Source organism: Trichechus manatus, unplaced genomic scaffold (genome assembly GCF_000243295.1).
Source record: "Trichechus manatus latirostris isolate Lorelei unplaced genomic scaffold, TriManLat1.0 scaffold00059, whole genome shotgun sequence".
NCBI classification, from domain to species: Eukaryota; Metazoa; Chordata; class Mammalia; order Sirenia; family Trichechidae; genus Trichechus; species Trichechus manatus.
Window position 1 is genome coordinate 11,989,651 of NW_004443995.1, and position 13,968 is coordinate 12,003,618.

At 37.5% G+C, this 13,968-nt stretch overlaps 1 protein-coding gene across 4 annotated transcripts in view; it reads left to right on the forward strand.

Annotated features, from left to right (window-relative positions):
* Nucleotides 1-13,968, forward strand: part of SLC10A7 (solute carrier family 10 member 7) — a 334,202-nt gene that overhangs the window by 290,668 nt on the left and 29,566 nt on the right. For 3 of the 4 annotated variants that reach the window (XM_004378843.2, XM_023733574.1, XM_023733575.1), the window contains 3 exons: nucleotides 3,341-3,506; nucleotides 4,122-4,173; nucleotides 12,555-12,628. In XM_004378843.2, the coding sequence (XP_004378900.1) occupies nucleotides 3,341-3,506; nucleotides 4,122-4,173; nucleotides 12,555-12,628 (292 nt within the window). The other variant, XM_023733576.1, reaches the window with a different exon arrangement.

Genomic DNA, 13,968 nt, shown 5'->3' on the forward strand with positions numbered 1-13,968 from the left:
TCGTTTGCCATCAAGTCGATTCCAACTCATAGCGACCCTATAGGACAGAGTAGAAATGCCCCATGAGGTTTCCAAAGAGTGGCTGGTGAATTCAAACTGCCGACCTTTTGATTAGCAGGCAAGCTCTTAACCACAGAGCCACCAGGGCTCCAACAGATATAAAACAAGATATAAAAGGAGCAAGCAGAGATGGGGGAAGATAGATACCATGCCACATGAAGATCACCAAACAATAGAAGAGACAAGGACCTTTCCCCAGAACCAACAGAGAGAGAAAGCTTCCCCCTAGAGCTGGTGCCCTGAATTTGGATTTCTAGCTTCCTACCTATAAGAAAATAAAGTCACCCACTTGGAGTATATCTGTTATAGCAGCCCTAGAACTAAGACAAATGGATATTATACTTCATAGTTATATTGGTGTATCAACATTCTTCACCCAAGAATGAATGACTTCCAGATTGGAAGTCATGCAGCAGTTGATATTTGGCCCACTCGTTAGAATTACAAGGAATCAATTTTAAGTTTTCCTTTAACATTTCCTAGTACTTAATTTAAAATAAAGAAAATAAGAATTTGGAGACAATAAGATCAAAGCTTCCTGTGGAGGAATTTTTTCCTTCTCTCTCCATAGGGAAAAGTAAACAGTTAATGAGGATTTGCTACTTAATCTAGAATGCCTTAATTTCTCTGAGCTACGAGGACAAATGAATTAATACAGATTCTGACGAAAGATACAATGGCCACCTCTCCAGAATACCTTTTGCTACCTTCATCTTGACTTCTTTTTTGTCTTTCCAAGAGAGAATTCTGAGGTGTCTATATCAGGTTGTGTTGATCCATCTCTAGCAAAGTCTCGTTTCCTATGAGGCTATTAAACATTTCTGTAATGCAAGGAAGTTTGGAAAAATTTTTAAATGACATAGATTCTTGACAAATGGAGAATGATAGTGTCAAAGTTGTTAGTGGTGGAACTAAGAGAAGATGAGATTTCTTGTAGTTTATAACCAAAACACATCTTTGAAGCATGTCAGTACTACTTCACCTAGCTTTGCTTATGAAACATTTTAACATTTTTCTGACTACACAATGAAAAAGCAGCTGCTTCATGAATTTAATTTTAGAGGAAGATAGAAAAGTTCTATGGAGCCTGGAAGGTAGAAAGTGCTTTACTTAGAAAACCCAGAAAAAGATCACTGTAGAACTAAAAAGGGTGAAGGACAACCTATTTTTCCCTAGGGTTATTGTTTCACTTGTGGGTCTTTGTCCGATTCCCAACTTTTCAGTTGTTTTCTTTATCACAATTAAGTGTTCAGCATGGATGGGTTTAGAAGAAAGTTATTTTGCTTAGAAAGATTCAGGACCCAGGAGTCACCTGTATTGAAAGAGTCATATAATGAGACTCTGAGTACTGTGTAATGAAGAAAACAGACAGTTAGATTAACTAAGTCATTACTACTTATAAAATTGATTATTTGTCTTGTTTTTTAAAATGGCTTTGACTTCCAAGATACACCGCACTCATGTTTATGTGTATATTTTGGGAGCGGGGTCGTGGTGGAAGAGGAAGACACTCTTACTTTTGGAATTGGGAGCATACATTCTATAACATGTTGTACAATGAGGACTTTCGTGTTTTTTTAACTATTGTATATTAAAATAAGATTGGAGAATGTCAATTTTAATAACTCCTGTGTAATTTTCATTAATTTTATTTTTTAAAGGTATTGTATTAAATCTTGGCAACTACCAGCCTTACACTATAAAACATAATAGATTATGAAATGACATTTTCATTGAAGTCCCTCTGTAGACTTACAATAAGCCGTTACTTCCACAGGGGCATGTCTGAACATTTGCATGTTCTACTATCCAAAATTTGTGCTCTAGTATAGAACTTCTCTTATTTCTCTACATTTTAAGTTTAAAGAAAGGAATGAGCACTAGATAAATGACTATGGTTTGGGATCACTTCTGCAAAAAAAAAAAAAAAGGCACAGAATTTTTTTTATAAATACAACTGTAACTTTCATTACAAAATCTCCTTAAAAAAATTTTTTTGAACTATTTAGCTAGTTAACATGCTATCCACTCTGTACATAATACTCTCTTGCTTCATTCCCACCCCTCGCAACCATCCAGGCTTTCCCCTATACCTCGTTCCAACCGGTCACCTTTCTGCTGAGACTCCCTTTATTTACACTATTATTTCACTTAGTGAATTCTTCAGAATGCTAAGAGTTGATCCAACAGCCATTTGTTCGAAAGTTCTATTGAGAGCAGTTTATTTTGTACCTGGGTATCTGTAAAGGTATGCTCCATCATGAATTTAAGCCTTTTTAATGACAGAGTATTTTGTAGATAACAGAACCCCATCAGCCTTGTCAGAAGTTCCCTGACCTCGTTATTGCTAATGGATCATGGTAATTCAGCCTGTTGTGAAATCTCATGTTCAATTATACAGGATAATGAGTGAGTCAAAATTTAATATGTCTCAACTATAGTCCTTATAATAGGGCTCGTTCAATTTCTTTCAAAAGTGAGAGGTTTTAAGCAGAGTGGTTCAAACCAAAGTTATTACCAATATTCAGACTGTCCTGTTTTAAATTTATCTGATTTGGTTTTAAGACAAGAGGACTACTGTGTAACTTTAGATTTCACTGATCCTTTTGTAGGAAAGTTAGGGCAGGTTTATTCATTTTTAAGTGTTAATTCTGGGATTCTAAGAGCATGCAAATGGCATTTGTCTTTGGATTCACAAAAACTCTAGATATTCAGAGTTTGAATTATTTAAACTCCCACAACACATGCACTTTTGCTTTTCAAGCATGAGTTATAATTTAATTAAAAACTTCTGGTGCATTGCTAGCATTTTAAATATTAATATGTTCCATGGATCACTTTCGATTATCTCCCATCTAGAAGTTCTTGAAGATGTCAGATTTTTAAGATTCCCAAAGTTGTACTTGGAATTGTGTTGAGGCAAAAGGGACTGTGATAATTACACACATCCATTAGGATCAGCAGAGGAGATAAACTTTGGGGAGGCTTAATGGCCATGTCTCAGTGACAGCTAGCAAAGAGCGTTTGGCATGATTAAGGATGGATTTTAATGCGGTTGAAAATATACTCTCATTATGAATACCCAGTGGAAGTTGCACTGCAAATGCTAAATTCCCCAGGAGAAGAATGGTGTGGCCGGGAAGCTTTGAAATCCACTGTGGCCATCATCCAAATTATTCTCTTTCCTTTATGTCTTTCTGCTGTCAGAATCACTTTGTGATGCCCAATTCGGCTCCCTACATCTCTGAAGAGGCAACCTGTTGATCTCTGTATATTTCAGATTGTCCGAAGATACATCAAGGATTGGCTTGAAAGAAAGAAACCTCCTTTTGGTGCTGTCAGCAGTAGTGTGCTCCTCATGATCATCTACACAACGTTCTGTGACACGTTCTCTAATCCAAACATTGACCTGGATAAATTCAGCCTTATTGTCATAGTGTTCATAAGTAAGTGGGAAGATGGGATATCTTGCTGTTCCTCAGTCTCCTCAATAGCAGTGTGTAGTGATCTGTTTGCTCTAAATTTATTTCAAACATTAATTTGGTTAGAAAAGAATACTTAGTTTCATATTATAACTTTAGGGAAATGGCAAGGAAAGTTACTCAGTAACTTGAGCATATGTTCTATTTATGTTATACCAAAGATAACCTTTGTTATTATTGTAATATCAAAGATTTTCTTATTAAAATCACAAGTTATTCCAGAATACATATTGTATGCTATGGCATTTATGGTATTTGCTGTAAATATTCATAATATAAACTAACTTTTTCTAGATTGACCAAATTAAATAACCAAATCAAAGAGGGCTTTAGATTTTTCCTGAATGGCAATTATCACAGATTATGTCTGGGGATATTTTCAATTAGAACAGCTTGAGTCCCACTAATTTAAATGATTCTATCAGTTGAGCAGTATGTGTTTGTTCCATTTATGTGTTTGTGTTTCTATTTGAGTACCCATAGTTTCAGGTAAAACTAAGCATTGCAGCAAATATATGCTACAAATACTGTTTTTATAGTGCTAATTTAGATTCAATCTTTTTTTTTTTTTCCCTTCAGTATTTTCTATTCAGCTGAGCTTTATGCTTTTAACCTTCATCTTTTCAACAAGGTAAGTGATTTTTTATCTCTTGCTGCTGTTAGTTTGTTTCCTAAAGGAATAATCATCCTCTTTACTTGGCTTCCATACCACAGTGCTGTCCTAGTTTTTCTCCCATCTCACTGACCATTGTGTCTTCCTCCTGTCACCCTCAAAGTGTCAGTGTTACCAGAGGACCTGGCCTCAACCCTGTGTCATCGTGTGCTTCACGACACTTGGCTTAGGCAACCTTCTCCTCGATACGGGCTCAAGCTTTCATTTTCATGTTGATGATTTTCAATCCAGTGTTTTTCCTGAGTTGTAGCACTACTTTTCACTTACCATGTAGATACCTTCACCTCAATGTCTGAACAAGACCTCAGACACAGATATTCAGAATAGAGTTAATCTTCCTCAAAGTTTCCTCTTCTTCTAGCATTTCTTCTTTTCTTTCTTTCTTTTTTTTTAATGGCACCACCATCCTCAGTGTTACCTTCACTGGACTCCTTGCCATCATTATTTTAAATATCTCTTGATCCTGCCTCTATAATATGTTTTGTGCTCCCAAAGCCACTTACCTTATTCAAGCTCTTGGTGCCCTTTTTGCCCTGTACTGTTGCAGTAGATACCTTACCGGGGTCTTCGTTTCTCAGCCCAACTATATTTAATGCATTTTCAGTACCTCTGCCAATGACCCAAAGTTCTGAAAATAGCTCTCTTGTTTAGAGATATTCGATGGTTATCCAGTGTCTTCAGAATAAAGTTCCATTTAGAGGGGGCTAAGTGCAAGGCCCTTCAACCTATTTTTCAATCACATGAACCACTGTTAGGATTCACGCTCTCTAAGCTTTAGATGAAATGAACTCCTTGCCGTTCCCTAGAAGAATCCCATGCTTCTCATTTCTGTCTCTTGCCTAGGCTTCCCCATGTCTAAGTTGGTCTCCAAGTCCTGGTTCATCTTTACTGTTCTTAAAGGCTCACCTCAAATGCAACTTCTTCCACCAATATTTTACATTCAATAGATGTTACTTAAGCCTTCGGTATGAGAAAAGTACCATAGTAAATATCACAAGATGAGAGAGAGTTCCAGTCCTACCTCACTTTATAGACTAGATGGATGATAACTAAGTGTCCTCTGAGTGGTACAGCAAGCCAACCTGCAATCGTTTCAAAGAAGAAGGAGGCAGTTCCAAAGAAGGTGGTAGAGCAAGCTTCATGGAAGAGATGGGGTTTGTCATGAGTCATAAAGAATGAGTAACTGTTCAGCAAACAGGCGAAGAGCCGGGTTCTTGGTGAGAGAGAGAAAAAGCAAAAATGCAAACATGGACATACACACATACAAACACAAAACACAGGGACAATAGTAGTAGAGAGAGATTAAAAGTAATAATAACTGGAAAGGTAGGCTTGCGCCAGATTGCAAGGCCCTTGAATGCCAGATTATAGGAAGGACAAGGGCAAGGGCATGGTCTGTTTATAAGGCTTGAAATCCTGTCAGAGCAGTGGATGGGCTCAGGCCCCACATTAGACGCTTGGGTCTTACAGCGCTTGGTAGAGCGCTAGGCTGATTGTAAACAGTCAATAAAAACTTATTGATTGATATAATTTGAATCATTTTTCTAAGGTTGTGGTTGTGATTTATGAAGTAAGAGTAAAGCCTGGAGCTATTAAAGTCACAGAGAAAATGTGACTTAATTGGGTAAGACTGAGAATGGGAGCTATTTTAAAGTTCTTTTTGTAAATGGCTTGATATGTCACCTTAGGAAAGGCGCTTGCTTTTCAGTGCCTGTTTGTTTTATAGGTCCTTGTGGCAGAAGTAATGATCAGATTTACTCATCCTGTCAAACTGGGATGGAGATACCCTGTCAATGACTGAAAATTCCTGGAAAAGATAGAGCATAAAACAGCCACCACTGGGATTGCTGAAAGGGGGAGGGGGTGTCACGAGTGCTTGAATTAAGTACAGGATGGAGTAGGCTGGACTTTCATAAGGACTTGTGGCTTTGAAACCCTTCTATACTGCCTCATTCTGCCTTCGCTGAAGTTCGGTTGCTTTTAGACTTCCTAGACCCACTGTCAGATATGCATATTCCTTGATAAACAGACTATGGGGTGGCTGCAATCAAGCTCCTTGTTGTGAAACCCCAAATTATTGCATTAAAATGTGAAGATTTTTCAGCTGGACAAAATTTAGAAGGTGGTTCCCACATTCTCTTTTCATACTAAGAGGACCCACAGCTCCAGAAGATTTTATGGGAGGAGTGAAAGACACCAACACTGATTGAGCCCCTGTGCTCTGTGCAAGGCACCAGACAAGGGATGATGGGTATCTGACAGCAAAGGCTATAGTACTGTTCATTTTGATTGTTATTTTATAGATGAGGATCCATGCTTAGAGTAGTTCAGTTTAGTAGTTTAGTAACATACCTAAAATCAGATTTTTGTAGTCTAGTAACTTGTCCAAAGTCAGGTGGCAGGTAGTACATCTAGAACTCAAATCCATTTCCATTTGACTGCAAAGCTCATGCTTTTTTCACTGTGCTAAATGATTTTAATTGCTTTTAAAATTCATAAGACTTGTTTTGGTTGGAGAATTTGTAGAGAGTATTTAACTGAATTCTTCCAGTTCACACACATAAATTTGTCAGAGATATCAAGAGTTTGAACTAGGACCCTACTTGTTTCTCCTCTGCTGAGTTTTTCTTTTTTCTACAGGTTTTGTTCTTCCTACTTGAAGTTTGTGAAATTGGCCTGTGTTTTTTCTCCGATTTTTCCTTACCAATTCAGTAAATCTGAAACTATTCTGGATATTAAGAGATAAAAACCTCAGCAGGGAAATGGGTCTCTTTTATGCAGCATGCCCCTGCACTCTGATTATGAAAGTGTAGCATAAAGCCCTGAGAGACCCAGCCTCGAAAATTCAGCTTTCCTGCAACACTCTGCTTACCTGTTAGCGTTTCTTAGAGGTACTGACCTGGGTGTCATTGTTACCACCCCACTGTCTGACATGTACATCTCTTCTACTCTGAGTATTAAAAATAGATTTGAGAGTTATTGTTCTGCGTTCTCATTCATTTGACTGCAGGATAGTGTCAGGGTTAAAAATTCCAGCTCAGGAGTTAAACAAACTTGGGTTTGAATTCTGTTTAATAACCTTGTAACTTTTGCCAGTTTCCTCAGTTATGAAATGGAGATAGTAGTAGTACCTATCTCATAAGGTTATTTGAAGAATTAAATAATATTCACATATATAAAGTTCTTAGCATACTACCTAGCAAGTAATCAATAAGTGTTAGCCACTAGTAGAATTATTTATTATATCAAAATTGTTTATTGTATCAAAAGCTGATGGTGGAAAAGAGGGAATTAACTTTTCTAGCCTTGTAATACATTCTTTTTGACTTTTCTGTGTCACCATCTGACTCCTCAAACCAGAGTCAGCCGTCCATCATGACCTAAGCTCTCTGCAACTTTGGGAAACTGTCAAAGTTGAAAAACAATGTTGAAAAAGCTTAGAAAAATAAAGCCATAATCAAGAGCCATTAAAAAATATATAAAAGACAGTTTGGTAGGTTAAGTGACAAAAGAAACCTTAAAACAAGAAAAGGAAGAAAATAGTTAGATATTTGAATAGGTATTTTAAGCCTTATGAATGTGTTTTCAATCAGATGTCTCAATCTGACTCTCGCCAGCCCGAGGAGGAAAGAAGGCGGGTTGAAAGAAGGATAGGAGGGAGGGAAGGAAGGAGGGAAGGAAGACAGGCATTGTTACCACCGTTCGGAATGAGTCAACTAAGCCACAGAGCCCAGGATAACTTGTTTAATGCCACACAGCTAGTGACAGATGATGTCTTCCCCTAAAATGAGTAAAGACAAAACACAGGTCTATGTTAATAAAAGAAAGTATTTTACATGAAGTTTCTTCCTCTAAAAACAATGGGTTTAGACGGAAATATTTCAGAGGGACTTTTCTGCGCCTACATTCTGTGATTCTCCTAGTAAAACCTTCTGACATGTTTTCCTTTGTGGGTACTGCAAAGGCAGGCAAAATAAACATTATGTGGAAAGCATTGATTGAAATCTTTGTAAGAGAGAATAAAAAGACCAGTTGGGAAGAAAAGGAAATAAACATCTCAAGGGAAGTCAAAGTGATCAAAAGAATTATAAAAACAGGATAAAAAGAAAATCAATATTAAAAAGAGATAAGGTGGGGTTAGAAAATAAATAATAATGTGATTCCTTTTAAGAATGTGAGCACAAGTAATAGAAATGTTAATCACTGAAAATAATTACAATCATTATTACCTAAATACACTGATTTTACCAGGATGCTTACTTTTTCTGTGTATTGCCGTGACTTTCCCCATCGAGCCAGCCCTTGACTGAACACAGCTGAGGGTGGGTTATTTACCTTAATAGCTGCTATCACCCATCTGATTATATTTTGTGAGGTTGTTTTGTTTTGTTTTTAATAATGTCCTTCTCAGAAAGTAAGCCCATCTCCAAGAGTTGGGGAAGCCTGTCGGAGCCCTGGTGACAAAGTAGTTAAGAGTTAAGCTGTTAACCAAAAGGTCAGTAGTTCAAATCTACCAGCAGCTCCTTGGAAACCCTACAGGGCAGTTCTGCTCTGTCCTTTAGGGTTGCTATGAGTTGGAATTGACACGACGGCAGTGGGTTTGGTTTTGGTATTTAGTTGTGTGACTGAGGGAAGTTGTTAAATCTCTTTTGGAAAAAGGGTCAGAATACTGTCTACCTTCTGTTGCTATTCTGAGGAGGACAAAATACTGAATGCAAAGCACTTAAAAGACGCTCAGTAAATGCTTCCTGCTGTGGTTATGCATTGTCATGAGTATTAATGAAAGACTAAGTAAGCATCTGCTCTACTGGCTTTCCCTTAGATCTGTGGTGTGGAGCATTCTGTTACTGTATAGCTAGAGTATAAGCGAAACCTATTCAGGGGGAATATTGTTTCTAACCTTAAAAATTCAATTTTTATTCTTTAATCCTAATCCTCCGTCCCCACTGACTGACTATAGGGCAGTGTTCCAACTCAGATCAGGCCCGAAATCTCCCAGTGTGAGCCCAGCTTCAGTCTCCTTAACTGAAGCAGAGGACACGTAAACATATTTTGCAAATATCCTCTTTAGCTACATTGTAAATGCTGCTCTCATGGCTGCTAGCACCACATTAAATCAGTCTCCTTGGCCAGAGAGACTTTGACACATTGGCAATGTACTATAATCTGGAAAAGAGCAAGATATCAAACAGAACACAGTTCACTAAAGGGGAAGTAAACTGCCAGACTCTCTTGGAAGAAAACCAAACTATATAAATTCAGATGCAGCCATGATCGGTTATACACAAGGGCAGCCAAAGACTGAAAAGGTCTTTGTGTTGTTGCTAACACCACAAGCATTGCTGGAGAACATCCCAAAACCAGGCCACTTGGTTATGCTCCATGCCCTACAATTGCAGGGGGGTTGTTCACTCCTGCGGAAAGTTTTTTATTCATCATGATTTGATTGGATATTGTATTCCCCAATCTGCCTGTCTCAACCTTTTCTAATTTCCTCAGTTCCCAGGCCTCAAAATTACCCCAAACTCTCTGTGGATGAGTAAAATGCCTCATACTTTCAAAGAAAATAAAATCTCCTGACACAAATTACCTCTACTTTCCCATTCTCTATCTGAAATTTTTCCGTATTTTTCACTCACCTTCTATTCTTCCATCTCAGAGGCTGTACTCCCCTCTCAGGCTAACCTCCTCAGTCTTATCTCCTGAGCCCTGTTTGGGGACCTGATTTCATCAGTTATTTCTATTTACTGCATCTTCAGTCTCTCCTCACAATCACGTTCAGATCTCCCCCAACTTTTTCCTTCTCTTCACAAGATTTCTTGAAAACACCGTCCCCTCTCACTATTACAAATAAACTACATTTAAACATCAACTCCTTGGCCTCCTCCCCAAGCCCCATCCTCCTCTTCCATTTCCCTTTTCTGTTAATGTCTTAATGCTCAAATTTTCTAATTTCTTTTTAATTCCTTCTCGTCTTTCAAAGCAATAATAATAACAATAATGATATCAGCTAGCATGTATTGAACACTTACAATGTGCCAAAATCTTTACAAATATTGGCATTTATCCTCACACGGCGTAAGTGGCAGGCCATATTATCTGCCTTTTATGTATAAGCAAAAAGATAGTCTGGATTTAAATCAGGCGTGTTTTCCCCAAAGCCTGTGCTCTTAAGCCTTTGGGAGGGAGTATATTGCATAAGATGTTAACATTTGACGAGTTCTTTTAATTTTATTTCTGTGTGTCTTACCTCCATCTCCTGCTCTCACTATGATTCTTCAGGCGCTTAAAACTTCCTGCTTCCTGACTAGTCTCACCATCTTTAGTCTTACACCACGCAGTGTGATTACTGCTCCTTAAGAACAGGTCTGATCGTGTCGTTCCACTGTCCAAAGACCCGCAGTGGTTCCACTTAGCCCATCTTATCAAGTCCGCACTTCTGCACCCCAGTCAGCCTGAAGAACCTTCTCTTTGCTGACTGCCCCAGCACAACGATGCTTCAGTTTTATTATTCCTTACCTAAAATACACATCTGATTATGTCTAAACCTGTTCTTTAAGGCCCAGTTCAATTGTTATTTCCTCCAAGAACATTTCCTATGTACGCCATCATCAACCACCACCACTACCCTCCCTCCTCCACCACAGACTAGAGGTAGTCCTTGTGCCAGACCTCATTTCCACCTCTTTTTCTTCTTCTCTCTCTCTCCTCTCTCTCTATATCTCAGTTTCTCTATCTTTTTTAGAGAGTATATATCTGTGCTCTTATCATCTCTCAGCCCGTGCTTTTACAGAACCTTACAGAACTCCTTCCCCATTAAGCCTACATGAGGAATAAAGGGATGAAGGAATATGTCAGCCATGTAGTACAATGGTTAAGAAACAAGCATGACGTCACTATATAAACAAGAGAATGAAATGTGGAACTTTAATGCAATCTTATTATACTCAAATGATACCAAGATGAAATACCAAAAATTCAGTTTGGAAAGTTGTTGTCAAAGAAATGGAGTTAAGACTGATTAGGAGTCATGAAGATAAGTGACTTTTCAGAGTAGAGATGACCAAAGGGCAATTTAAATATTCTCTTTACACATGTATAGGGGATGATGAGAGGAGAGGGCTCTTCTTGCCTTTGATTTAGAGAAGATTTTTCTGCCAGTGAAAGTTGTTAAGTATGGGGACAAGGTTACTATGGCAAATGGTGGGATCTCTTTCTTCAGAGATTTTTAAAAATTGGATAGATTGTTCTGTCTGCAAGTGTATATGTACAGCTGGGTTCTGGAGAAACTTTCCATTTGCTAACTCTCTTGTCCGAATTCTGGGCAGGAAGTGAATAGATTCACTAGAGCTTCAAACCTGGATTCTACAGGATGCGCTAGTTTCTAAAATATAAAAGAGGACACAATAGGAATAATTATATATTGAACCTTTTCTACTTGTGGTTCTCTAATTCTTTTAAAGAGGAAATCTGACTATGATATCTTCTGTCAGTAGTGCCTCTTTATAACATTTAATGGTTTTTGACTCAAGGAGGATTTTTTTGTTTATTTTGTTCTTTTAATGCTTAACTTAAGAGCACAGGCACAGGAGCCAGACTCAGTTTGAATCCTGGGTCTGTCACTTACAGCTCTGTGGCCCAGTTTTCTCATCTGTAAATAGGGATATCTTATCGCCTGCCTTACGAGGTTGTTGTCTTTACATGTAAAGACCTAGAGCTGTGCCTGACCCATGGTGGCTGCTCAAAATATGATAGTATTATTATTTTTACTAAAACATATGATGTTCAATCATTGTTCAGAGCATGTATTTCTCAAAAGTGTGTGTTCCCTACTGAAAGGATATGTTGACCTTTGAGAGAAGCATTTGTAGAGCTACAGTAACTCTTTCAAACCACTGGGGTAATAGATAACCTATGACTTAGCTAAAAGAGTTACTTGCTACATTAATTTCATAAAGTCCTGGACCATAGTAGTTATTTTAGTAGTTAAGAGCACATACTCAGGAGCCAGAGTCAGTTTGAATCCTGAGTCTGTCACTTAACTAGCTGCGTGCCTCAGTTTTCTCATCTGTAAATAGGGATATTGTGTATTGTACATGTGATCTTAGGAGACCTCTACCACACATTTTTAAAAATAGTCTCCTTTTCATAGATAAACTACTCAGAAATGATTCTCTAAAAAGAAATTCAAATACTTCTGTACATTTGGGCGTAAAATTACTTCTGTCACAAGGATTTGTCAAAGGGATGTTAACATGAAGGTAGGTATTATATTTGATTTATGATGTGTTAAATAGGCTTTTGAGAAAAGTATTTGTAAAAAACTTTTTTTCCCCTAGGAGTAATTCGGGTTTCACACCAGCAGACACAGTGGCCATCATTTTCTGTTCGACACACAAATCTCTCACATTGGGTAAGTGATTCGCAGACTTGAAAACCAACGTTTAATTCACAGAATTGAAAATCAACTCATATAGTTACGTCTTATGATTTTGAAGTTCAAGGAGCTCTTCAAATTAAATGGAATGGGGTTATTGCACACTCTGTGTGGTAAAGAACAATAGCAAAGTGAAGATGAGTCATTGTTTTGAGATACTATTGACCAAACCAGTTTCTGAGGGCCTAAATTCAACAGTGTTAGATTTAGCTTAATTTGTAATCATGTTTTTGATTCCCATAAGAGATTTTCAATGTTGAATGTTAACATTAACAGTCAAGGAAGGAGAAGAAAAAAAAACTGCTTCCAAAAAACGAACTGGCAATAACTTTGCTTTGGAAGGCTATAAAGTCGCCCCTGGAAAATGTAACTTCTTTTCTGGGAGCTTGGAGCAAGGTGGAGATAAAGTTATTACTCTAATTCAGTATTGACATTGGTTTGAAGTCCATTTTGGAATGTTATGTTATCTCTATTAAAAAAATCCATATAGTCAGCATTAACTCAATCTGAAATTGAAAGTGAAGTAAGTATTTATTTAATGGACAAAAATAGATCAAGGAGGAAAGTGCTATCTTCTACTTAGCTTTATCCAGTTTAGTGGCATTATACCAATAACCTGTCCAGACATTCGGAATCTATGCTTTTAGTCATTAAAAGTCATTAAGTAATCCGAAGTTTTATTGAAATATACGTCATTCACAAACTCCTTGAGGATGATAGGCATGTTGTGGTAAACACTCACATTAAATCAGCGAAAACTCATTTTGGCACGTGATTCACTCACTTAAGCAAAGGAAGAATTATGCCATTGCTCTGGGTCTGCTCATGGTAAAGAAATGCAGTCTATAATCTAGAAAATGAAGATATTTCATAATGTTTTTACTAATCGCAAATATATTTGTCTGGTAAATCCTATATCTGTCTTACCAAGTTTAGAACAATGATTTAGAACAAATTCTTTTAGAAGCAGTTGTTACGTAGGTCTTCAGCTGAATAAATTATATATACAGTCTGTGCACTGCAGTATATTCGTTTGGTTTTCTTCTTCATAATCATCATTAAATCAAAGTTGAAAGGGCTTTGGAACCCATATTCCAATCCTGATTTTTGTGACCTTGGACAAATCAGTTAATCTCCCTGAAACTTAGCTTTCTCATCTGTAAAATGGAGTAGAATAACACATTTTGAAAAGTACCTGCACAGCATCTGGTACATAATAGGTGTTAATACATGACAAAATGGGTTTAATAGCAGTACTGCATGGATTGCTGTGGATTAAATGGGAAAGCCCCCATAAAGAGCTTGGTGTAGTGCCT